A 27,324-nucleotide genomic window follows, 5' to 3' on the forward strand; every position below is an offset into this window, starting at 1 on the left:
AGGCAATTGTCATGGACGGTTGGGATTAACTTTCTCATACGCGTGGGGGCTAGGTGCTACATACCCGTTTGCGTGTTTTGGAATTTGCATAATGAAGAATGTTCTGCTCCGTCGCGGCTTCCAAACTCAAGTATCCGGGAGACAGTACTAAAAGAGATAAAGGTCTGTGAAATTGAAAAATATTTTCATTGACCAAAAGAAAAAGAAATTAGATCAACTATATTTGGAAGTAACTATGACTGATGACTCTATGAGGAACATCATTCTAAATTCTAATTATTAATGGGAGGTTTTTATTATAATTTGGTCTTTATCCCTTATGATTAGTTGGATCAATATGAGTAGTTAATTTTGACAATACATTAACATTTTTCTTTTAAATTGTTTGCGAAAAAGAATACCAATGGGGCTTGTGGTTTTGGAATCTCATGTATACACATCTTTTAACACCATTTGGGAAAGTTCATGGAGACAATACTTTGGCTCATGAGGTGATGGGTTTAGCTAGGTAACGTAATAAAAATATATTGGACATTCAAATTGCCAATCCTGGAATGACAGTTCGACCCCGTTCTTGGCCTATGGGAAAGTTACCACTTAAAATTTGTAATATGAATTATACCAAATAATATGTCATACACTGTACTTTGGTCTTATCCCTTCTGATTAGTTAGATCAATACTTTTGTTTTGAAATAAAAGTTGATAACATTAGATCAACAGTTAAATCGGTTAGAGACTAACAAAACTTGAATAAAGCAATTGGCGGGAAAGCAACCATCTCTCTTGTCAAGCATTGGAACTCATTACAAACCAGGGATGCTTGCATGAATGCAAGCCTAGTACAACTAAAAAATAGCCTCGCTTCCTAAGAAAAAAATTGATCATCTACACATCACACGCCTACGCTCAATTGTGGTATAAATGAAAAATAAAAACATCTCAGAAAGCTCCTAGAAACTATCTTTGCGCACACTAAACTTGCGATCTCCAATCTAACTCGAGATAATTACTGATTCTATAGAAATCATGATCTGAATTAAACTGACGCTTTAGAGACCATACAAAGCCCAACACGGCCTAAGTAGGTCAAACTCTCAGGCCAGGCCAATTCAAAACATTAAGTAATGGATGAGAGTGTCAATGCACCCTCCTTGTGAGCCTTAAAAGCAAGCCCAACTCGTTCAAGCCCAAGCCTAAGCAAGGTTAGTAGTAGGGTGAAATTGCATCATTTGCCATCCTGTCAGCGGTTGGCCCGTCCAGCCCATCATCATCGGCACCGACAAGATCAAAACCCGGCCCACTTTGTTCTTTTGTAGCCAACACCAATCAGTCATTCTAATTAGAAAAATGACGTCTACAACTCCCCTCCTAGCCTGGTCAATCAACCTCTTCGAGCACCAAAAAACATGCTGACCTACCTCCAAGCTATCCAGAATGCTGCTGCTTCAGATCAAAACCCGGCCTTAGATTTGCTAGAATCCTACCGATATCAAAAATTGCAATCTGAGATCAAAAATTTGATAAGTCGAATCGAGAACCTCGCTTGCCTTCACGCCTAAGAACAACACACAGAACACCTCGCTTGCCGTCTACTTGAAACCCTAGGGCTAGGGTTTGCTGAACTTTGCATTAGTATATGACACTATTACTTTAGGTTTACATTAGTTAGTTGGATCAATATGAGAAGTTTTAACAATAAATTTATGATTCTATACAATAGCATGTATACAGAAAAAATACAGAGATTGAATAATTAATGTAAATTACCATTTTTAAATGTAATATGAATTCTTTTTTTGGACAAGGTGTAATTTGAATTCTACAATTCTACATTTATGTAGCCTATGTCATGCAATTTGTTTCTATGTATTTGGATAGGGTGAGTCTATTCAGACCTCCCAATTTACTATTTGGACATCTCTTCATTTTTTTGCCACTGAACTTCCTGATTTACTCCTATTTTTATCTATTTACATCTCTGTTCTATATGCGATGTTCCAATAATAAAAGAAAAAAAAAATTTGCACTTGCAAACTCCACTTAGCTTTCATGATCAACTGAGAGCACACCAAAAAAAAAACAAAAAAAATTCTTTTAAGATTAACGATTTCTCTGTTTTTGGTAATTACGATCGACTAATTTGAACTCTTAATTTCAAACCCCATTTTGTGTTCTTCTTCAAACAATTTGGCATTACTTGATGCAGTTGAAGTTGGATTTCCATTGGAGCAATTTAAAGAACCTTATAATTCTTGATTGCCCAGCCAGGTTTGATGAATCTTTGTCAATCCTATTTAGGTTGAAAGAAAAGTCAGTGAAAATAAGTCTTGACCCTATTTTTGTTTTCTGATTTCAAAGATATATTGACGTTGAAATTGCATAAATTTAAATTCAAAGATTTCAAATATTATCTAATCTATAATTTATAGAATCTAATAATAAACTTGAGATGAAACAATGAAGACGTCTCAAGCTCTTGGAGCTAGTGACAACCAATTAGGAGATGGGTACAAGAAGAGAGAGAGGGAAAGGAGAATAAAGAGAGGATTACAATAGAGAGTTGGAGAGAAAGAGAGATGTCTACTGCTTAGATCATATGATATATGTTTTTCTTTTTTTATTTTCCAATTTTGATCAAAACGTATTTCTTCCTCTTCTTAATCTTTGATTAGATGGTGATTTCAAATAAATAAGATGGAGCAGTTATTTCAAAGTTTGAATTTTAACTTTCTAAATTTTGTGGATAGGGATAGAATTGGAGAGAGAACTGCAAGATGTAAGCGATGAGCTGCAGCTCCCACGATGTAGATGCAGGTTTTTTTTTTTATTTGTAGAGGGGTAAAATTGGTTTTAAAATTGTGCAAAAAATGAAGGAGGTCTAAATAGCAAATTAGGAGGTCTGAATAGAATAACCCATTTGAATATATTAGCCAATAAAAGCATAGCTAATCAAAATAAAGTATTAATAATTCACACAAAAGGTAAAAATGATTTAAGCATGACGTGGTTGGGTATAAGATAAGATTTATTAATGTATTCTCAGTTTTTTATCCTCTGACGGTCCTTTTTTTAGGTTACTTGAAACTGTATGATTTAATAAAGACATCTTCATTGTATTCAATTTCAAAACTTTCAACGTAACAAATTCCGAAAAAATGTGTCTAACAGACACGATGTTAAAATTCGAGTAAATGTAGTAAAAAATTTAGTCATAACAAATGAATAAACAGAGCTTGATAAAGATAAGATAAAGACCAATTATTCGAAAAATAAGGAAACTAAATCTAACAACTTTTGCCCAGGTGTAGACAGCTTAGGATGGTCTTCAGATCACTGGATTCCTAGTCTTTATCCTCCCTCGTTTAATGGGATTTGGAATTTTTCGCTTTCCGGGGAGAAGAACTTGACCCTTGATCATGAGGGATAGGATCTAACCCAACCACGGTTAACTTTGACCAGCATTAGCTTAACCTCAGGTTAACTTGAGCCCTTTATAAACAACTCCACTTCGTGCTCTTTTCCCTCATCACCTTCTCATTTGCGTTTCAGCAAAATCTCACTCTCATTTGCGTGATCGGTCACTCTCTAATTTCCATTTCCCATTAGCTCTTTGATACTCATTTTCGTCTCAGATTCTGGTTCGCGCTCTCTCTATCATATCCCTAAATTTTTCTCTGGCTCTTTTGCTCCACCATTATCATCAAGAAATTTGAAATATAGCCCCTATATTTTTCATGCACCACTAAAATTTGGACAAAAAATGTATACAAAAGCGGAAAATATCTGCCGATACACCGATATATCTGTGTCGTCTTACATACTCATGGTGATGTTTTGAACTTTTGAAATACATAAATGATGTTAATTAATCCTTTTTGTTGTTGTTGTTGTAGTGGATTGAGATGGAGTTTAACGGTGACGGAGATTTCAGCTTTGCGACTGGGAACGGCAACGGAGTGGCCAGGAATGGGCTGGCGAAGATCCATACGACACCACAGAACGGGAATGGGGTGTGCCACAATGATAGCTCGACGACTGTGAAGGCTCAGACCATCGAGCAGCTTCATTCGCTGCAGAAGAAGAAGTCGGCACCAACGACACCCATCAAGGGCACTCAGGGAGACTTTGCTGTCGCTCTCTCCGAGGAGGAACGCCAGATGCAGCAGCTCCAGTCCATCAGGTATTTCCACATGTCAAACCGTGACTTGTGCACCCACCATTTTGGACATTTTATAATATAAAATTGAAAGTGCACTATTTTATTTGCTTTTTAAATTTTTGACGTAACTTAAAAAAAGAAAAAGAAAATTTGACTCATAATAAATTAATTGTTGTATGTGAGTTGTTTATTTGATAAACGAAAAAAAAAAGACAATAAATGAGTAGCCACTAGTTAAGTGACACGTCGGACGATGCGGGATTCCGTATGTGTGAGCCTTGGGACCTAGCGTGGTCCTGATTCCCAGGAATCTTAATATATTCATTTTTTATTTTACTACACAATTCAAAGTCCGGCAAATATCCCGGAAATATATTTTCCGGCAGAAAGAAGACCTCTGTATATGGGTTTCTGACTTGGTGGGTTGGTTTTGTTTTATTGTGGCAGTAACTCTCTGGCGTCGCTGACGAGAGGGACTGGACCAAAGGTTGTGAGAGGAGACCCTGCTCAGCAGTCTCCTCATCATACCCCAAAGGTGTCATCGCACCACCATCATTTCACTCCCACCATCAGCGTCAGTGACAGTGCCCTCAAGTTCACCCATGTCCTGTACAACCTCTCTCCTGCTGGTAACACACATCCATCAATTCCTCTGTTTCTGTGTTCTTTGTTTTCGAGTAAAGAAACCGATTTTGGATACTGATAATGTGTATTGAAATGATTTTGTAATCGAAAGGGTTTTTAGTGATTTTGTTGTGTATTGATGTCATGGCTATGGTGGGTTGTACCTGGTGCAGAGCTATATGAGCAGGCGATAAATAATGAAAAGGGGTCGTTCGTTACGTCAACAGGCGCATTAGCAACACTTTCTGGAGCCAAGACGGGTCGGTCTCCAAGGGATAAACGCGTCGTCAAGGATGAGACCACAGAGGAGGAGCTTTGGTGGGGAAGGTAAATCACTCACGTACAACCCAGTTTCAGTTTTTGACTATTACGTAAATAATGATCACAGAATCTGATTAAAAATTGGTGTTTTGATTTGTAGGGGTTCACCAAACATTGAAATGGACGAGCACACTTTCATGGTCAACAGGGAAAGAGCTGTGGATTACCTGAATTCTTTGGACAAGGTCTTAATTTTTATTTCATGCCGTATATGAACATGTACTTGCTTTTTACCACGTCTCTAAAAATCTGGTGCTGAAAATCTAAGCAGGCTTATCTTGGAATCTATTACTTTTAGGAGATAGTGTTGTGAGTGATGGTATCGTACTTGTCTTTTTATCCAACTTGGCTTTGACATCCATTGGGATTTGGGAGGAGCAATTTTGTTTTCTTCTGCAAAGTGCAAATTGTTTTTTTCTGAGATGAATGTTATCTGCATAATTTACTTACACACGTTTTAGCGGTGCTCTGAATTTATTATGCTTCTGTTCTATTCAACTCCACCATTTTCAGCAGCCAAGTCGGGCACAGCCTACAAGTCTAGAAAGGATATATACAAGACTGTGATCAATACTAGTCAAGCTGACATGAGCACAATTAATTGGTCCACTAGGATGGCTTCAGAATTTGATTTCATTTGGTAATAATCGATTTACAAGCTAACAACTGGTTAGGCCCCTTTGCTGTGAAAAAATGAAGCTTATTAAGTTTCAAATAGAGTAGCTTAATAGAGCACAAGGTACAAGAGTTTGTTTCTTGCTAACTAGATGGTATAACCAGATATACTGCTATATTGACATGGATGATTTTGATTAAGATATGCAATTATGATCCATATGTAGATATAGATCACCAATTTTGTGGCAGATGATAATGGTTTTGAATCTTCATTTACAGGTCTTTGTAAATGACCAATACTTGAACTGGGATCCAGAAAACAGAATCAAAGTGCGTATTGTCTCTGCCAGGGCTTATCATTCTTTGTTCATGCACAACATGTAAGTAAAATATGAGACTTATTAACACTCTGATTTGTCAGTAGTATATGTTTCTATGTACCTTCATTGAGGTATAAGCCGGCCAGATAAGTCCTCTTAACGTTGACGTGATTTTTTGTTGAGTATTATCGTCCCTAAATAGTCCAGTCCAGGAAAAAATAGGTAAGGTGCATGTGTGTATTAGCTTAGTGTACATTCGATAACTGTGTTGGTGACAGGTGTATCCGACCCAGTCCTGAAGAGCTGGAGAATTTTGGTACTCCGGACTTCACTATTTACAATGCTGGTCAGTTCCCGTGTAATCGTTACACCCACTACATGACATCCTCCACTAGCATAGATCTTAATCTTGGTAGGAGGGAAATGGTCATCCTCGGCACCATGTATGCCGGGGAAATGAAGAAAGGTCTTTTCAGTCTCATGCATTATCTCATGCCTAAGCGACAAATCCTATCCCTACATTCTGGCTGCAATATGGGGAAAGATGGAGATGTTGCACTGTTCTTTGGATTGTCAGGTATACTTTGGCTCCAGCAGCTACTGAACGATATGTGCCCTCTTACTCTCGATCTCTTGCCATCCTTGACATCTTTTAGATGTTTGTGACAGAAGAAGATGAGTTCAATTCTTTCTAATAAGTTCTTTTTTCTTTTTAATTAGGTACTGGGAAGACAACTCTGTCTACTGATCACAATAGATACCTAATTGGAGATGATGAGCACTGTTGGACTGAGAATGGTGTATCAAATATCGAAGGGGGTTGCTATGCCAAGTGTATTGATCTCTCGAGGGAGAAAGAGCCTGACATCTGGAATGCCATCAAGTTTGGTGCTGGTAATATGTCATTCCAACTCTTATATATGTACAATTGTACTTTGTTTGGTCTTGCGACTTCGAGTGATCTCACCATGTTTTTTTTATCCTTGTTGGCAGTGTTGGAAAATGTTGTGTTTGATGAGCATACTCGAGAAGTGGATTATTCTGACAAATCTGTTACAGGTTATCAATTGTTTATTCATCTAAGAATTAGTCCTTTGTGTTTGAATAACCAGATTTTGATCTTATAAATGTTGTGAAAGATGAGTATTGACCTAGTCATGCTGGGGAACTTCTGACTTTGAATTATCTAGTTGTTTATAAGATCATTTATTTAAATGAGAGTTGACTTAGTAGATCATTTATTTAAATGAGAGTTGCTTGAGCATGACAGGGTACAGCTTATCTGACTTCCGTACTTAGTTCTACTAAGTCACTGGGTCACGGTTCTATTTAATAACCATTTTATTGATTAACAATTCACTCATCTGCTTAACAATAATCTGTGTGTGCTAATGTGTGACGTAATCAATCAAATTGACAGAGTGCTCAATTCTTTAAGCTGAACTGCGTCTAAAATTTGGTCCATTGTGGGATGAAATCTGCTGTTCCAATACCCTATGCCAAACCTGTCCCCATGCATTCATTGGTCTACAAAGATTAAGAAAATATTTTCTTAATCTTTTGTTCCATATTTTATTCTTTGTGGACCAATGAATGCACGGGGACAGGTTTGGCACAGTGTTTTTGGGGACAGCAGATTTCAATCCTGTCCATTGTTGCAATCTATTTCGACAAAACATTGGTCAGAATAGAATTGCATTATTTAGAATTTACTGAGTTCTGTTTCTTTTGGTGCAGAGAATACTCGGGCAGCCTACCCCATTGAGTACATTCCCAATGCAAAAATACCGTGTGTTGGTCCTCATCCGAAGAATGTGATACTTTTGGCATGTGATGCATTTGGTGTGCTCCCACCTGTGAGCAAGTTAAACCTGGCACAGACCATGTACCATTTCATCAGTGGCTATACTGCACTGGTAAATTCAACTGTTTCGATCTTGCTTGTGAATTATGTGGTAATTGGATTTTAAGTGACTGTCTCCCATTTACTAAATCAATTATTAATTATTTTCAGGTTGCTGGAACAGAAGAGGGCATTAAGGAGCCACAGGCAACATTCTCGGCTTGCTTTGGTGCTGCATTTATAATGTTGCATCCAACGAAGTATGCAGCAATGCTTGCTCAGAAAATGCAGCAGCATGGTGCAACTGGATGGCTGGTCAACACTGGCTGGTCTGGCGGAAGGTATGGAGATTCAAATCTCATCATAAAGTTATATCATTATAAACAATTACAAAATTGATATCTTCGTGAAAGTAAAGCTGACCCACATATCGTTTTCTCCTCCAGGTATGGATCGGGAAAGCGCATTAAGCTACCCTACACCCGGAAAATCATTGATGCCATACACTCTGGCAGCCTCTTGAATGCAAATTACAAGAAGATTGAAGTGTTTGGACTTGAGATCCCCAATGAGATTGAGGGAGTGCCTTCAGAAATACTGGATCCAGTGAACACTGTAAGTAGCTTGCTGGTTATACCTTTTCTCTGTCCATTATACTGCTTCGTGTCGTTCCAAATTTCTGATGTCATTTCGATTTTAATTTGGATTGCAGTGGTCAGACAAGAATGCATACCAGGAAACACTCCTGAAGTTGGCTGGTCTATTTAAGAACAACTTTGAGACTTTCACAAACTACAAGATTGGCAAGGACAACAAGCTGACTGAAGAAATTCTCGCTGCTGGTCCGAATTTCTAGTGAAGTTGTGTGTGGTTGTTGCAGTAGAAAATAAGATTGAGGAGTAGTCATTTTATTCTTTTCTCTTTTGGTTAAAGATAAGATTGAGGAGTAGTCATTCTATTTTTTTTTTCTTTTGGTAGAAATGATCCTTTGTTCAAATAGGAGCAGTTGTGTTATAATTGTTCAGTAGATGAGCAAAATGATCCTTTGTCGCTCCAACTATCTAATAAAGAAAAATCGTTCCTTCTGTCTCATCTCTTGACCTCGTCCAAATTGCTACTTTGTGTTAACACATCAGAAAAAGTTGGAATACTCTTTTTTTTTTTGGTCTGAAAGTTGGAAAACTTCAAAACCCAACTTCCAGAGCTTTTAACTGAGAGAAAATTAAAAAGAAAGAAAAAATAGACCTTAAAAGTATTACCAAATTTGCACTAATAAGGGGGCTTGTGCAAAGCACAGTCACTACATGTAGTACTGAAGTTAATTTTTTTTTGAGAAAATAAATAAATTCATTACTTATCTATGGCCAGAAGACACGTAGATCAGATGTTGTCTCATACCAAAAAAATTAAATGGCACAAGCCGCCAAACAAAAGACAGGTGACTCTCACTGTTAACGCATACGCTCACATACTCTTTGTTTAGTATTGAAGTTAATGTTTTGAGCCCTTTCTTTCATATTCTTGAAGCTCTGTTACTACACTGCTATTTCCTCTGGTTATTTTTCCCTTGTTGATGTTGAACCTACTGGCGCAAGTAACAGTTTATACTAGATGGGAGCAACAGCAAGTGTATAGTCCTTTTAGGACATTCAAACCAAAATCAATTAGTAATAAGTTCAAAATTTCTCAAGAGACTATATATTGCAACTCGAGCCTTAACATTTTGGATGTGAAGTATACCATTCCCCAATATCTCTCGTGACATGAAAACTAACAATTACAACCATCAGGCAGTGTAATACACATAAGATGACTTCAAAGATCCCAGCTGGTCATTTGCCTCTGTTCAAGTCCATGATGAGATGCAAGCAGTAACAGAGAAACAAGATCATGAACAGAGCTATGGTATGAATGTGGTGCAAAGCTATATGAGCAGGCTCTACAGCACGAGAAAGGTCCTTCATCACTTGCAGTGGCGCATTGGCAACTCTTTCTGGAGCCAAAATAGGTCGGTGTCCGAGGGACAAACGTCTTGTCAAGGATGAGTCCACTGAGCAAAAGCTTTGGTGGGGAAAGTAGGTGCCCATTTTCACTTTTTGACTGCTATGGATATATGATTTCATACTTGATCAATTTTGGTACTCACTTGTAGTGGTTCACCTAAATTGAAATGGATGAGCAAACTTTCATGGTCAACAGAGAGAGAGCTGTGGATTACTTGAATTCTTTGGACAAGGTTATATTGTTAATGTCATGGGTTATTATCACAAATGGTACCTGAACTATACCTCAATCTTATCGATGGTACCTGAACTTCAATTTTGATTACTACCAGTACCCGAACTTTTCGATTTCATTTTAAATAGTACCTAGAGCCACCTCTGGTCACTATTCTGACTAAGGCGGTCATAGTGATGATTTTTGATGATTTCAATGGTTGCGATCATATATAGTGATGATTTATTGGTAATACACTTGCCTTGAACTTTTCTTTTAAATTTTAGATTTGGCTTTTTTGGTCAGAATAGTGACCGAACGTGGCCTTAGGTACCATTTAAAATGAAATCGAAAAGTTCGGGTACTGGTTGTGATCAAAATTGAAGTTCAGGTACCATTTGTGATAATAACCCTAATGTTATTGTCAAATTGTTCATGAATGTGTTCATCCCCTTGTAGGTTAAAAGAATGAGTGAAACTAATGGTCTGAATCTTTAATTAATGCAGCTCTTCAATTTCTAAATTGGGATCCAGAAAACAGAAGCAAAGTGTGAATTGTCTCTACCAGGCCTTATCATTTGTTGTTCATGCACAACATGTAAGTAAAGCATAAGAGTAATTAATGCAGCTCTTCAATTTCTAAATTGGGATCCAGAAAACAGAAGCAAAGTGTGAATTGTCTCTACCAGGCCTTATCATTTGTTGTTCATGCACAACATGTAAGTAAAGCATAAGAGTAATGAACAATCTTTTTCGAGTATTATCATCCTGCCTGAAGAGGTTGAGAAACATGTCCAAAGATGTGTATCAGTTTAATGTAACAAAATTCACCTATGTGTGTGGCAGGTGCATCCGACTTACTCCTGAAGAGCTGGAGAATTTCGATACTCCAGACTTCACTATATACAATGCCGGTCAGTTCCCGTGTAATCGTTACACTCATTACATGACATCCTCTACTAGCGTAGACATCAACCTTGCTAGCAAGGAAATGGTCATCCTTGGCGCCATGTACGCCGGGAAAATGAAGAAAGGTCTTTTCAGTTTAATGCATTATCTCATGCCTAAATGACACATCCTCTCCCTACATTCTGGCTGCAATATGTGGAAAGATGGAGATGTTGCCCTCTTCTTCGGATTGTCAGGTATAGAATCGATGCACTCTTCTTTGGAGATTTGGCACTGGCAGCTGCAATGTGTTTGTGACAGAAATCAGATATGGCGTTAGGTTTCAATTGTAAGTAATGCACTGCTATTTGCTAATGATTAGGCACCGGAAAGACGACTCAATCTACGGATCACAATAGGAACTTAATTGGTGATGATGAACACTGTTGGAATGAGAATGGTGTATAAAATATCGAAGGTGGTTGATATGCCAAGTGCATTGATCTCTCCAGGGAGAAAGAGCGCGATATCTGGAATGCCATCAAGTTTGGCTCTGGTAAGAGTAAGACATTATTCTCACTTTTTGTATGATGTAAAAATGAAGATGAATACCATGATCTCTCTTTGTTTGATCTTGTGAGTTCTACTGATATATATTCGATACGATTGGGTTGATCTCATTTGCAGTGGTATAAAATGTCACATTCGACGAGCATGATACGCTCAAAGCAAGCATATAATTTAACCCTGAAAATGTTATTGTTAGCAAATAGTAAATAGAGATCGTTCTATTCCAGGGATTGAGGGTACGCCTGTCATTGTAAGACAAACAAAGAATTAAAATAAAATAAAGTATAATATTTTCAAGAATATAACAAAGTATATACAAATTTACGAAATAAAGGGGGTTTTAGGTTTAGGTTTTCGAAAATTAAAAGAAACAAATAAAATTAAGTAAATACAAAAACACAAAAATAAGAATGAAACATAAGAAACAAATTAAGATCAATACCAAGTTCATAATCGAATTCGAATCAACCCTATAAGTGTTCTTCCAAGTCATGAGAAAGAAGTTGATCATGTGAAACATTTGAAGCAAACGATCTCCCATATTTTACTTTCCTTTACTAATTAATCTAAGTGAAAGCACATAGATCAATCCTATCAAACATGCAATCAACGTCTAGAAAGCTAGCAAATCAAGACATGTTCAACGCAATAAACAAGAGAAAGGTTATCAACTTAAGTGCACAACTTAGTATGAATAAGTTCATCTAATTGCAATCATTTTCAATTAAATTCGATTCTTGTCCAAAACCAACCAATCGAAAATTGCCATGTAACCCCTATTGTGTTATCCAACCAATCATAAAACTCCAAAATAAGTTTAAATCCCTTAAATATATATTATTGCAGAAATATCTAGAGATTTATTCTGATTTTCTTCACCAATTTCGGCAACAATATCTTTAGAGAAAATAGGGGACGAATCTAGACTTGTTTTGAACCTTTTCTTGTTGCACACACTTCTTCTTTCCTTAAGACTCTCCCTTGAATATCTCTTGTGTAATCTTTTTATTCTCCCTTTGATTTTCACGCCAACTCTCTCTCTCTTGGTATTTCATGGCAAACACTCCAAGGGTATCTCTTTGCGTCACAAACCCTAAAATCTAATGGGCTTTTATGGACTTTTATCCATTTTGCCGAAAATCCAAGTTAATCTAGACAGTTCTTTGACCTTGTTGCATCATCTTCAAGCCTTGATGATCTCCAACGTCATTTCCTTCATTATTTCGATCAAGTATCTTGGTTATCTCCGAAATCTTGCTTGGTACACTTTCCTCTTTTGAACCGGATTTCCTGATTGGAACAGGAAAGCTTCATTTCTTCATTTCTGCTCATTTGTGTAGCCCTTTGTGTCTCATCTTTACACCTCTCAACGTTGACTAGCTCCTCTTTCCTTTCATGAGTTCATTTCCACGTTTTCGCTCCAAGGACCTGAAAATAGAAACTATTACTAAAAATAGAAACTTTCCTAAAACGAAAAATAGAAACTTTCCAAAAATGAAAAATAGAAACTTTCTAAAAGTGAGATCGAAATGGAAACTTTCCTAAACTAAAATGGAAACTTGTTAAAAACTGGAAAAAGAAACTTTCTTAAACTAAAAGGATTCATTTAAGGAAATAACCAAGTAAATATGAGGAAATAACCGTTAAAACATCGTATTAAAATGCTCCTATCAGAGCATACCCGAGAGGTGGATTACAATGACAAATCTATTACAGGTAAATATCAGCTGTTTGAGTTTCATTGCAAAAGTTACAGGTGAATTGATCCTCATCTGCAGCTTCCTATACACCAGACAAGTAAACTGAGCTGTGTTTGTTCTGGTTGCAGAGAATTCTCGAGCAACGTATCCCATTGAGTACATTCCCAACGAAAAGATACCATGTGTTGGCCCTCATCCAAAGAATGTGATACTTTTGGCATGTGATGCATTTGGTGTACTCCCACCTGTCAGCAAGTTAAACCTGGCGCTGAAGAGGGTGTGAAGGAGCCACGGGCAACATTCTCGGCTTGCTCTGGTGCAGCATATTTAATGTTGCATCCTACCAAGTATGCAGCAATGCTGGCTGAGAAGATGCAGAAGCATGGTGCAACTGCATGGCTGGTCAACACTGGTTGGTCTGGTGGAAGGTATGCAAATTCAAATGACATCATAAAAAACGTCATAGGACTGATCAATTTCCAAAACGGCATTGTTTGGATTCAGGGTATAGCAGTTAGGTTCTATATGATAGAGATAATGGTAAATGATGTAGTTCGAGATATAACCAGAAGATCAACACCAAAAAGAGCAGCAGATGATATAAGCCTCTATCTTTGTTCCCGGCAGCTATGGATCAGGAAGCCGCATTAAGCTAGCCTACACTCGGAAAATTACCGATGCCATACACTATGCAGCTTATTGAAAGCAGACTGCAAGAAAACTGAATATTCAGACTTGAGATCCCCACTGAGGTTGAGGGAACTCTGTCAGTCAGATTTCTCAATACCTATTTCCCTTATCTATTACAGATTAGTCTTGGTCCAACTTCTGATATGATCTCCAATTTTAATTTGGGGCTTACAGTGGTCAAACAAGAATGCATATGAGGACTACTGAAGCTGGCTACCCTATTTCAAGACCAACTTTGAGACTTTCACAGACTGCAAGATTGGCAACGACAATAACCTGACAGAAGACCTCCTTGCAGCTAGTCCTATTTTTCATAACTTCAAAACTTGAAGCAAACCACCAAACTTTGGGATGGTTAATGACTTGTAAATACAAATGGCCTAGATGTAAAGAATTATTTAATAATAATACAAAGAATCCCCGACAACTGTTTGGTTAGTCTACAGAATCTGTTAGCTACAAATGATAACTGTCAGATCATGAGATTACAGTAAGAACTTCTAGTAAATTAACGTCGCCACTCAGATTCCGATAACATTTCAGTGTATAAGTTTCCAAGCATGACCCATAATTTCTTCATCTATGTAAGGACGCAAAGACCACATAAGGCAGTAGCTCTCTAATTCTCCGGAAGATGACTTGAGACTTAATGCAGAAACAATTCTTTCCTGCAGTAACGTTTGACATTTAGACATCTGTAAAGTCAAGAACATATTACACAAATGGTGGGGAAAGGTGCAGGGAGTATATACCTGCATCATATATTCTTGCTTGACCATATGATAAATGACTGCCATCAGGATAGCATAATCAGTAACTTCATTTCTTCTGGGACAAGGCGAGGCAATTTCTTCCTACATAAGATGTCAAGTCAGGTATTTTGGCGTTTTACATATACATATCTGAACTACGACTGAAATAATTTAGACCAGTTAACATTAAGCAAGGGAAAAGGGAAAGAACTTGAGAAAACTTAAAGTTCAGCCGAACTATCTTGAACTCAAAATATATGATAAAGCGTAGTAAATACTAGCGACAATACAAGTCCCTCTGACCAAAGTACCAAACTATGGCCAAAACTTCTTCCGATTAAACCTAATTGATTATTTCAAGAGAGGGAAAGGACTTTCTCGACAGGCAGACCCTTTGTGCAGCAGACTTTGCTTCTAGGCATGTATAGGGTATCTGAGCTTATGAATAGAAATATCAAGAGTTGCTATGCCAAATTTCTCAGGATTCATGTTTCAACTAAAGTCTCAACAAAATTTCAAGCAAGCAATTATCTGATTACTTTAATGGTGCACTGAAATTAGTGTTATAGATACAAATACAAATGCAGGGAAAACTTAGTGAATGGTAAACACTAACTGCCAAAGTCAAGGGGGAAAAAGGACAAAACAAAGTTCAGGAACATATCAGAACTGAAAGTCTAAATAGCATGAACATAGTCCTTCAAAAAGAAAAGAAGGAAGGATACCTTGTCATTGATACATGCTTGTTCATTCAATCTTTCACCCAAATTGTCATCCTGGAACAAGGATTTATCTTGCATTGCACCACTTACATCTTCCAGTAGGCATTCCAGTTCGTTAAGTATACCTTTTCCTGTTTCACAAGTAGGCCAAGTGTGACATTGGAACAAATAAGAGAAGGTGCCAACATCTAAGTAAAAACAAACAACCTAATTTTACAAACAGATATAACAAATATTGATGTAGAGGCACCAGAACCTCACTTGCCCTTTTGAACAAGAATACTTCTGATATAAAACTGAATTAACAGATAGTGGTAAATCTCGGAAAGAGATATATTACCTTTACATATATGGTCATGAAGTCCAAGTTGGCATGATTGCACTTCTATATGCGCATTTCCCCATGTAAAAAAAAAAATATTGCGTTCAGACCAAAACATATCAGAAATTTGCAACACTCAAAGTATAGGCACCAAATCATGAATCGTATTAATGCGTGAAAAAAGTAGGATAGTACGTGAACATTGGAAAGCTAGCCAAAACAGGGTAATAATTCAATATTCATATACTCAATGTAATCAATAATAAGGCCTATCAGTCAATTATAGACCAAGTGTCCAAAAAACAAGGTCATAATAGAATGAAGTACGGCTGGAGAAGGTAACAAAAGTAACAACCGTCAAAGTTAATAGAGTCAAACAAAGATATAGAAAATCTTATAACCTGTTTCAATTGTAGAGTAAGTTATCGACATATAACATCTTGAATGCAGAATTGAGTTATAATTAATTTTTAAATTGTACAGCCTAGTTGGGAATAAGAGGCTAATACAAGGCTTGGGAATAAGAGGCTAATACAAGGCTAGGAGGGCATCAAATTATATGATATAGAAGTAGTAGAACCCAAAGACCAAAAACAACTACACTTACACTTGGTTATATTGTGCCTGCCATCATCAGTGTTGATACATCCAGCTTCAATGTATGATTTAACCCTCTTTGTTTCGTTTGATTGGATTATATTTTTAACCAAGTCAGATGTTTTATCTATCGCCGGCCGTCAAAGAAACTCTGAAAAAAAGGTACAATTTCAATCAGAAAAATGGCAAGAAACTTCAGACTAGTGCAAATAAAACCATCACCAAACCAGAACACCTACCCAGTGCATGCTGAAAGCCATTGAGAAATGTGCTTCCCATGGGCACCAATTCCTCAAACTTGGCAATCCTACCACAATGAAGGTAAAACATCACCCAGATATAAACAAACAGACAAAGAAAACATACCAAAATGTTGATGAAAATCAATTTTTTATAGTAGAGCTCAAAACATACTAGCAGAGCTAAGCGTATACCCGGCCATAAAATCCTTGAACAAGCTGAAAATCTTGTCCTCTAATTCAGAATTCGACATCTGCAAAGAGAATCCGTATAAGTTTCTTCAATGTAAGCATGGATGGTAACTTCTGAAAAGCCCCAACCCTAACAGCAAGAACTGCAAATCTGCAGGTGATAAACCTCAAAGCAAAATACACACTCTCGTTGACTAAATTTTGCCTGATATTCTCTGAAAATGATTCCGAAAAGCTTAGAAACACAGACACCCAGGACAAACAAGAGTTCATGTACAACCCAGGTAGTTGAATATTTGATCTCAATTCAAGCATTAACAGCAATCAAAGAAGAACTGCCTATTGACTCAATCCTAGCTCTATCTGACCGTCACACTGTGAAGATAGACAGCAATTAACACAATGCATCAACAAAAGAAACTTCAAATAACACCAATTGATTGCTGCTAATGGGCATTGTTTAGAAACTAATTCTTCTCATCAAATTCAAAACTTTCAATCTTCAATTCTAAATCTTTAAACTAAACTGGGAAATCAAAGTCAAAAAAAATAAGAACCAATAACTTAAACCATCCAAGCTGGGAAGTTAGCCCTACAAAATTTGACAACCAATTTAAACCCTTCAGTTTGGACTTCAGCTAACAACATTATGAAGAATCCGTGACATGTAACAATAGATACTTCAAATACAGTACACAAAGCAAAGCTGCAAAAGCGCTAACCTTAATTCTATAGTTTGCATACATATGTATTTCATGATCGAAATACACATTTAAAAGAACAGCAGCAGATTGAAAATCAACAGTTTCATTCAATTCAACATCAAGGTCAGAACTTTTCCATACCTAAAAGCCCAATTTAATTGAAATTCAGACAGAATATTGTTTTTTCTTAGAAATAATAATGATGTAATGCAAATTCAAATAACCAGTTCACAAACTTGATGTTGAAGCAATGATATTTTCAGAAGTTCACATTATCTAGCACATTATAGAGAAAAATACCGGAAATGAAACAACAACTGATGCCAAAGCAGTCAATGCTTCTACATGCACCATTTGTATCTCACTCTGCACAAGAGATAAAAGTTGAGACATGTAAAATAGTACTTCAAAAGAACATGCAAGTCCGGCATCATCAATCTGGTACAGTTTATATAAGCAATTACCTGCAAAAGTACAACCCATTGGGAAACCACTTCATCCAACTAAGGTGTCAAGATATCCCTAGCACATTTCTCAATGAATTTTTGCAGTGCTGAAGCAGCATGTGCCTGCAGATATCAAATTACATGAAGTAACAATTATTAGCCATTGATTTCCCAGCAAAAGAAAAGGACAAGCTTCCTTCAAATAACATGGTCTTGACAATGAGCATGTCTGACAAAAAGAACTCCGCAAATGAGCCAAATAAAGAAAATGCCAGCATATTCAATATCCTCCAGAGCCACACAATTCCCAAGTACAAAAACCAATGTTGTCTAACACAAAACACTGTTAATTTGTGAACTTTAGATTCTCATCATTACTTCATAGAAACTAGCATGGCAAGAAGCAAAATCATCACCAGTCAAAAATTCCCGATTAGGATTAAACAATCTTGTCAGACACTAACTTACCAGTAGACGACGGTTCTGCAAACCATATATAGTGGCATTCAGTGCAGAAAACACCTGTTGATGATATTGAACTTGCAGGTCTGGGGCCAAATAAGTAGACAACTGGCCAACTGCATTAATAGCTGACCACCTAACCCTAATATGTGGATGTTTAAAGGAGTTCAAAACCATTGGCACCACTTGCTCCAAATCTTTTATCATTACCTGCAGCGAATAGAAAAAAGAAAAGATAAACAATAAGATAACTTGAATACATTTCACTGCAACAGGTGGTATGATGCATAAAAAATGAATACTTTGCTGCGCTGAACTTTTCACACTATTGATATAGAAGTGAGTAAGAGACCACTTGGAAACTGCATTATCAAGAATTGTAATACAAGTATGTGTGCATCTCATATATGACAATCATCTTTATTTTGGTTGATTAGTATGTATTTTCACAGTGCCCCGTCTTTCCAATTACGCAGCATGAGCACGTGAAGTTTATGAGTTAACAACTAGTCCAAGCTCGATTTGTTACCAAATAATATATGAGGTTATTACTTTCAGATCTATGCAGGATATATCAAATACAAAATAATTATTTTTCACAGTGCCCCGTCTTTCCAATTATGCAGCATGGCCAAGTGAAGTTCATGAGTTGACAACTATTTCAATCTCAATTCATTACAAAGAACAGTGACAATATGTTTCAATTCTATGCAGGATTTAGGGTTGATACCTCAGAGCAACCCTCAGCGATTTGAGCAAGGGCAATCAATGCTGCATGATGCTTGGGCCACTCGGGTGCAGCAAAATGGGCGGTAAAGTGTTCTAACGCAATTGGAACAATGTTATTGCCACCCAAGGCAATGGCAAGCCTATGCAAACACTCCTGCCCAACACAGTAGTCACCACTTACACCCAAGGCAATGTCATCATCAGTCTCAGCTGTATGCCATGAGGGATCATCCTTGACATTTGAAACCATCCTCATTAAAATGGGAAAAAGTAGACCAACAAACTCCCGACACCTCCTCATTATCCATGGTGCACGCTCTCCGGCCTCGGCCAGAGTAATCAGAAACTCAATGGCCAAGTGCCTCGTCCCTTGTTCCAAGACATCTATGGCTTCAGCAATCTGCAGCATAGCCCGGATGATCTGCCCGTTGCGGCTGAGCAACGACGGATGGGTCCTGGCCAATTCAATGAACAACTTGATCGCTTCCTGTGCCATGATCTCCTTCCCTTTGTTCAATTCCCCCATCACTGTTCTCATCATTTCTATCAAGACGTCGTGAAACATATTCGGATCTTCAGAGCTGGGCAAACACCGGATGAAACTGACCACCGCACTAAACGCGGCTATCTTAACTTCATCTGACCTTGTGGAGGAGCTCAAGCAGTACAAGAAGACGGTGTGTAATTCCTCCTTAAACGGGGCAAAGAAGTACGCGAGCTGATCGAAAATCAAGAAGGAGCATTCCTGAAGCTTCGGCGGCGCATCGTAGGAGGTGGATTGGAACTGAAAGGGCAAGAGCTCCGGCCAGCCTTCGGCGAACAACACTGCGGAGGCGAGCTCCGACACGGCGTAGGAGATGGCCTTCGAAATCGATGTTGGGGTGTCCTCGCGTTGAATACAAGATAATAGAGTATGTTTGAGGGTGGATTTGGTGTTACGAGAGAGTCTTCGCCACAGGTCGCGGGTGAGTAGTTGCTTCCGGAGGAGAATGGAGCACATGGCTAGGGTCTTCTCGTCGGGAGAGACCTGGAGAAGCTGAGCGAGTTTGAGAGAAAGCGACTCCTGATCGGCCTGCTTGCAGATGTTGAAGACGAGCTCGGCCTCGGACCGCTTCTCGGAGGAGATGAGGTCGGAGATTAGGGTTTGCAAAGCGGAGGGGGAGGAGATTAAGTGGGAGATTACGGTTTGGAAAGTGGCGGCGGGCTCCGGACCGAGAATGGCCGCCAGTTGCTGATGCTCAGTCGACTCCGCCATTCCAATACGCTGACGGAGAAAGGAAGAAACACAAGGGAAAGAAGAAGGAAGAAGGAAAAGAAGAAGACGAGGGAGAGGGAGGGAAGGAAAAAGTGTTGGAGATTTCAATTATATAATATATAAAAAATTACACATATTTTGAAACTTTAATTATCAATAGAGCTATTTGTTTTTTTTTTTTTGTCTACAATATCAGTTGACTAAATATAGTATATATTCAGACAAATATGGTGTACAATAACGTTGGTTTTCTCTCTCACGGAACGCGCCGCACGCGCCAAATTTTTGGTTGAGTTTTAGCCGAGCTCTTCTCGTCCGACGGTACTCCACATCGGTGGGGCTTGCCTCGTCGTCGCTGTGAGACTGCCGGACGGGTGATGATGGTCTAGGATTCTTTGGCTTCTTAGATCTGCAGTGGCTCGAGGCCTGATTGTTCGATCTGATCTTGCTTGGTTCAAAGCTTATTTGTGGCGGGGGGAGTCATGGTGTCTAGTTTCAAGGGGCGGCGATGGCTGGTGTTTGGGTCGTGACAACAGTGGCAGCGCAACTTCATCGTCGAGATGCAGACGGCGCTCTAGGGGCAGGTGATTCTTTTTTTGATCGGGTCTGGTGCTTTTCAGGTTCGGTGTTGGCCTCCAGGTGGTGGCGTTGTGGTGTGGCCGGTGGTGCTTGAAGTAGGCGGCGACGGTATGGAGAGGTCGTGGCAGTGGCTCGCCGGCGGCGTGCATTGTCCTCAACATAGGAAGGTGGAGGCATGGCAAGGCTGGGTCAACGATTTGGGCCTAGGGTTTCTGTTTTTTCTTTGGGCCATTTTGGTCATTAGTTAGCTTTCCTTTTTTAAGGAACTCTAGGTTAGTAATTTTATTACTTTCAACAATTCCCTAGTTTTTTTAGGGAGCTACGCACCTTTGTGCCTTTAGCGAATCCTTCAGAGTAGTACCAATGGAGAATTCACGCTATCATGATGTATTTAATGTCAAATGAGTGACCTAAATATATGTACCACTGTGGGTACTAACACATCTTCTTGTCTGTCTATAGATGGCAGCGGAAAGGTATATAAGGGTCATTCTTGGTTTTGTCTTCTTTCAAAAAAAAAAAAATTTGTCTAGATAAAGGCCACTTTAAGGCTAAAAATGTGATGACTTTTTTGTTCTATGACTATTATGCCCCTCTAGAATTATATCGAAGAAAATTCTAATTCGGTTAAATTTTGAAACCAGATCTCGTTGCTCTCTCTCTCTCTCTCAACATGAACAATCTCCTCTCTCTCTCTCTCGCCGGCGAAATCAACATGAACAATCTTTTCATATACCGATTTTCAGACATCAGGATCTGAAAGACTTATTCGAATATCATCAGAAAGGTCAATTTCTCAACCGAAACTCTTCCTTCGGCGAATCATTTTCTTCAGCCGCCGGCGGGGGTCGAGATTAAGGTAGATTCGACGAAGATTCCGATTGCTGGTAAGTGTTCATTTTGAGCTGAAATTCTTTGATTTTTTTAGGGCTGTTGTAACGCCCCAATTTGCGCCTCTCCAAATTGGTTGCGTTACAGTGCTGCGAACCTTTAAAAGCACAAGCTAAGCAAGCTTAACTCATGTCCTAAAGAGACGCAAGGCAATTTAACTATAAAAAAAAAAAAATGAAATGGCAAGAGTTGGCGGAAAACGTAGAGTTTAAAGCGAGGTGAAATTGAAAACTTTATTCTTATTTGTTAAAAGAACATTATAACTAAACAATGTCAAGAGAGACATTACTACTCAATTGACACAAAACTGAAAGGACAACATTGAAAATAATTCTAGTTTGATTCAAACCATCTGCATACGAAGTTAAGAAGCTTAGTAAAGATTCACAATTACAAGTTAACATTCACCTCAATCAAACAATGACAATTTAGTAGAGGTGAATAAAATGTGAAGGCAAATATACCGAAGAGTCAAGTAAAAAATGTGACACCCAGCTCAGTCCCGAAATCCTCCTCAATCCTCGTGCACAGTACCTGCAAGACCAACTATAGTAGGGGTGAGCTTTCGTCCTCGCTGCTCAAACATCAACCCTAGCTAGGTTTTAAAACCAAATGGTAATTGGTGCCAGTTGATTAAAATATAATAAAAATTAAATAAAGAACTCCCAATGTGAAACCATATGAAAAACGAATGAGTGCCTAAGTAAAATCAAACCTGATGATCGGTCTAATTCTAGCCAACTACATCCTCACCGAAAATTTAAATCTTCAACAACAGGTGAAGAGTAGCGAGAGTGTCTATTTACGCCGTACCACCTAGATCTAGTGTCACACCTTAAAGGATGTCAGACACTATCCCATCCGTACAGCCCCTCCGGAGGTTTAGGGGATTGAAACCCAAGGAAGTCGCTTGGCCCCTGCTCACTCTCAAGTCATCTCATGAACTCAAGTGTTAAATCTTAAAAACAACTTCAAACCATAAAAACAATGTATAAAACAAGGAGCACTAACTAGGGTGAAGCCTCCCTATCTGGAATCGAATATGAAGTAGCTTGATAGCTTAGCAATGGAAAACATATCGACGAACTAGCCACCACCTCTATCATTGTTCCTTTGGTGATCGAAGTCCACTACATGTCCCCATTCCTAATAATAAAGGTCGCAAACTATCATTCCTAGGGCTGTCACTCGATCGGTTCGAATCGGTTATAGGTATTACCAACTTCAAAACCAAAGCTTTCGATTTCAAAATTGAGTTACCAATTACCAACTAAAATTTTCGATTTTTAATCATAACTACCAAATTCGGTATTTCGGTTTTCGGTATTACCAACTTTAGAACAACTAATTCTTTGTAATTAAAATTAGAACGAACAAAACTAGGTTCTTCAATTTTATAGTCGTAAACTTTGTACTCATCTCCTAATTATAGCTTTCTTTTGTATATATGACATCAAGTTTGAGTCATTTTCAATAAAACTAGGTTATTTAACCATCTTTGACTAGGTTACTTAAAATACATGTATTAATGTAGTATATATATGTAGTAATGTTCATACTATTATGAAAAATTTTATGTTTATTTCTCTTAATATACATGTATGTGTATTGAAAATCATAATATTATAAAGCTAAAATTTAGATAATCGGTAGATTCGGCACTTACCAAAACCAAACCAACTTTTTCGATAATTTTTTATTTCAGTTTTATTGGTCTCGGTTACTAAAAAGTCTGTTTACCAAACTTAAAATATTGGTTGGTATTTGGTCAGTTTGGTAATTACCAAACCAAGTGGCAGCCCTAATCATTCCCATGATCCATTTTCTATAAATCCATAACTCGGTGTCTAAATTCTTTATCTGCTTCTAATATGTAACACTACCCACATCTAGAATTTAAAGGTTCTCATATGGAAAGCCAAATGGTCTTGAACCATTGGGAATCGATTCAACAGAATCAAGGACTATCAAGGTAGGAGATAGGATAAAGAGATATAAGGGTTGGAACAGCTCAAGTTTAGAAAATTAGTAAAAATTCATTTTAAGAGCAATGAACTTGAAACTTTCTAGATCCTAAGTTGACATGTTAAGATACAATATGCTAAAATTTCAAGAAAATTGGAGTTCAGGAAGCAGGGGAAAAGACGGGTGAAAACGGACTGAACTGTTCAGTTTTTCTTAAAAATTCTAGCTGCATTCTATCAACTTAGAAAATTTGTCAAAAATTCATTTTGACTCTGATTGACAACAAACCAGTTGGTTTGATGGATTCTTGACTTGTCTAGGTTTATGAATTAAAATCTCAGCATAAACACAATCAAGAGTCATATGGATTTGATAAGTACAAGTCCAGAAGGTCAGGTTATGATATGAATGAAGTTTGGGTATGAATAAACCTTAACAAGGTTTTGATATCAGATTATGGGAAGGATCGAGTCATAACAGATGCAAATGGTAAGTTTAAGCATCACAAAACTTAATGAATATGAGATTCTATATGAAAATTGAACTAGAAAAGATGGAATCCTCAATCTGTTGACAAAACTTACCAATTGTAAAATCAATTGTGTGTGAACTCAAGATGGATATGTAAACTTCATGAAATTAACTCAATGTCGATGGAGAAACATGACCCAATCTGAGTAGAAACTGAATTTGAAAGAGGACTGGACATGCAAACACGAATTAGAATCAAATCTCAGTGGTATTTCAGAACAGGATTTTCACTGAACTGTAAGCGGTCTCACCTTGATTGAGAACTAATTAACCGTTGGATTATCATGATTTTCGAGCACAGTATAGAGGACGAAATTTCGAACAACTTTCATGAAAAAGTCGTGGTGATATTAACTGCAGAAGTGGCAGTTTTCAGCTGTCGAAGTTGGCTGACAGAGCGTGTCCAGAAGAGACTTTCACCTTGTAACTCTCTCTCAATTCAAGAATTAATGAACCAGAAGATTTGGCTCTCTTCTGAGTCGCTTTTGCTACAGAAATGGAGTTTCACCAGGGACGAAAAGGTTTGATCAGAGTAGAAAACGAAGGAGACGGTTCTAAAGAAAGATGGGGGTTATCACGGGTGAAGGACGCGTGTCTAAACTGATGATCATGTTTCCGCCCTTTTGATTCAGTTTGACCAACCCAATGGTCCAGAGAAATGTCATGTGTTACTTAATGATTTGAATCTCTAAAAAAAAAAAAAAAAATCGTTAACACCGAAAACTTCTATCAACTGATGGAGACTTCAAACTTTATCTTTTCCAGAAGTCGCTTTAGTACAATGCCATTCCCAAATTGATTTCTGCAAATTTCCCAAGTACCAAATAGAATTCTGTAGTTTTTCAGGGTCTTACAGCTGTGATCAAGGTTTTAAATATCGGTATCTTCATATCTATCGGTACTTTGAAAAAGGGAGATATCGGAAATATCAGAGATATATCGGGGATACAGGATAACAAAATATCGTTTTTGAAAAAAGTAAATTTATTAGAAATTTAGAATTACATATAAATACATATGAATGTCAACTTCATCTACATCCAAAAAGAGACTCTAGGCGGTTGAAAAGCCGCTCGCTGGTCTACGAAAATGCAATAATCAGACCAAGACATATGACCCATATAGTGCGAATTGTAGTGATGAACATGATAGTTATAGATCTCTTTAGAGCTGCCGACTGTTTCCCCTATAAGAGGATAATAAGGATGAACCCAACTGAATGACTGATCATATACTTCTCCATATTGATTATATCCATAAGCATCATAACCAAATTGATTGTTGCCTTCATGAGATTCATTTGAGATCCCACTGCGCTCTGTGCCTAAACTGATAGAGTCAAAACTTAAGGCAATTGAAGAAACATCAGATGGGGTACTTTGATTATCAGTTGCACCTCTAGTCCTCCTCCCATATCGAGTCTTCTCTTGAGCACCATGACCAGCTGTTCTCACTCCATGGTTTTCATCTTGGGTGGTATGATCAAAATTACCTTCACAGATAAATTGGAATCATCCATCCACAGAAGATTGTCCATATTCATATCTTTCACCTCCATCACCTGTTCCTCTTCCACCCTCTCCACCATCATCACACTACTAAAAACAATTGCATTCGCTTTTTCCGTCGCAAAAAGTCAGCTTTTGCGACGGCATGTGCTACGGATATTTTTCCATAGTATATTTGCAAGTTTGTGCGACGGATATAATGTTGCCGTCGTATAATTTTAAACCAATTGCAACGGTTTTGCCACGCCGTCGCATAAATTGTTAAGGAAAAGTAAAAAAAAAGAAAAAACTTTTCTAGATCTAGATCTGTGGCTACACTTTCCTTCTCATCCTCCTCTCTCTGACTCTCTCTCTCTCTCGCTACAGCTCTCTGCTCTTATCGATCTTCTCTTCCATGGCCACCCCGACCTCTACCACCTCTCTTATTTCCTCTATTAATCACTCTATAACGATATGGTGGTGGTGGAATCACTGGGATGGCTGACGGAGTTGACCATAATGCCAAGAAGCACCGCGCGACGGCGTCGGAGCCTCTTCGATCATGGAGCTCAAAGCCTAGCTTTATCAGTCTCAAGAAGATTCCAAGAAGTACAAAGACCTCGCAGACCCCGACGCCGAGTTCCACCGCGCTAAGTAGAAGATCACCGCTCACGATGTCTTCTCTGCCAAGAACTCCGGCATCGATGCCTAGGCCCACAGGTACTCAACTTTCTATCTTATTGTCCAATTTTTGATATGGGTTTTGCTCTAATTTCCTTGATTATGCGCTGTTTAGGTGAAATTTGGATCGTTCTAGGTTAGGGTTTTGGGATCGGATTATGGATTAAATTTTGAGTTGAGTTTTTAGGTACTGCTCAGTGATAAAGATGAGGTTTTTGAGCTCTCTATGTTGGGAACCATGACTCATATCACAGTTAATCAATTTTTGGTCTCATTGCTTAGAACATATAACAATGGGTTAGCAAAAGGATCCCTACACGCATTCACCCGTCTCAAGGAATTGAGACTTGGTCCATTTTGGAATGAGCTTGATTCATTCCCTGCTTTTTCAGGTTCTACCACAACTTGAATCTTGTGGGAATACCGAAGTTGACAGGCGCCACTAAATCTGGTGGAAAACATGTTGAGTTTGTTATCCATTTGGGTAGAACACCAAACACTGCATGAGTGCATGTAAATTGGACAATCTTATCAGAAAAGGTCAAAATGATCTACCTCTAGTACATATGTACGTGCTATCAGTAAGGATGTGATATGACTTGGACCTTTTCTACGCAAGTTGTGTTATTTGATGTGTCGGTAGTCATATGAGGGATAGTTTTAAGGGACTGTGAAAAAAAGTGAAAATAGTAGTGAAGAATAAATGCACGGTTTACTTTTTCCTGCTTTTTTAGTTATTAATGATGTGTTGTGCGAACAAAGGCTTTGGGACATGAAATACAAAGAAGTGAAGAATTTCTATATGTGTGAAATTCGAA

General features: G+C 38.1%; 2 protein-coding genes, 1 long non-coding RNA gene and 2 pseudogenes across 6 annotated transcripts; 2 read left to right on the plus strand and 3 right to left on the minus strand.

Moving 5' to 3' along the window:
* The window catches only part of LOC112164497, an 87,509-nt pseudogene extending 65,894 nt beyond the window's left edge, over positions 1-21,615 (minus strand).
* Positions 3,545-8,954, plus strand: LOC112164493 (phosphoenolpyruvate carboxykinase (ATP) 1). 2 transcript variants are annotated; one of them, XM_024300709.2, is made up of 13 exons: positions 3,545-3,640; positions 3,896-4,182; positions 4,609-4,790; positions 4,959-5,112; positions 5,207-5,291; positions 6,004-6,104; positions 6,323-6,621; positions 6,765-6,938; positions 7,038-7,103; positions 7,782-7,960; positions 8,059-8,228; positions 8,334-8,502; positions 8,600-8,953. In XM_024300709.2, exons 2-13 carry the CDS (start codon positions 3,905-3,907, stop codon positions 8,741-8,743), a joined length of 2,001 nt encoding a protein of 666 aa, XP_024156477.1. In that variant the 5' UTR covers positions 3,545-3,640; positions 3,896-3,904; the 3' UTR covers positions 8,744-8,953. The 2 variants fall into 2 exon arrangements, with proteins under 2 accessions (XP_024156477.1, XP_040363352.1); XM_040507418.1 differs by having other exon boundaries at positions 6,765-7,103; positions 8,600-8,954.
* LOC112164496 lies at positions 10,050-14,282 on the plus strand (annotated as a pseudogene).
* LOC112164491 lies at positions 14,174-18,419 on the minus strand. 2 transcript variants are annotated; one of them, XM_040507419.1, is made up of 9 exons: positions 18,395-18,419; positions 17,945-18,049; positions 17,781-17,846; positions 16,780-16,838; positions 16,585-16,652; positions 15,767-15,811; positions 15,430-15,557; positions 14,705-14,806; positions 14,174-14,620 (listed from the first exon to the last, which is right to left on the minus strand). In XM_040507419.1, exons 3-9 carry the CDS (start codon positions 17,832-17,834, stop codon positions 14,492-14,494), a joined length of 585 nt encoding a protein of 194 aa, XP_040363353.1. In that variant the 5' UTR covers positions 17,835-17,846; positions 17,945-18,049; positions 18,395-18,419; the 3' UTR covers positions 14,174-14,491. The 2 variants fall into 2 exon arrangements, with proteins under 2 accessions (XP_040363353.1, XP_040363354.1); XM_040507420.1 differs by lacking the exons at positions 17,781-17,846; positions 18,395-18,419.
* Positions 21,616-22,179: 564 nt separating the features above from the next.
* On the minus strand, positions 22,180-24,967 carry LOC112164498. 2 transcript variants are annotated; one of them, XR_005800870.1, is made up of 3 exons: positions 24,590-24,967; positions 24,392-24,491; positions 22,180-22,988 (listed from the first exon to the last, which is right to left on the minus strand). It is a non-coding gene; the product is annotated as an uncharacterized LOC112164498 (long non-coding RNA). The 2 variants fall into 2 exon arrangements; XR_002922349.2 differs by having other exon boundaries at positions 24,392-24,508.
* Positions 24,968-27,324: the final 2,357 nt, after the last annotated feature.

Source organism: Rosa chinensis, chromosome 5, assembly GCF_002994745.2.
Source record: "Rosa chinensis cultivar Old Blush chromosome 5, RchiOBHm-V2, whole genome shotgun sequence".
Taxonomy (NCBI): Eukaryota; Viridiplantae; Streptophyta; class Magnoliopsida; order Rosales; family Rosaceae; genus Rosa; species Rosa chinensis.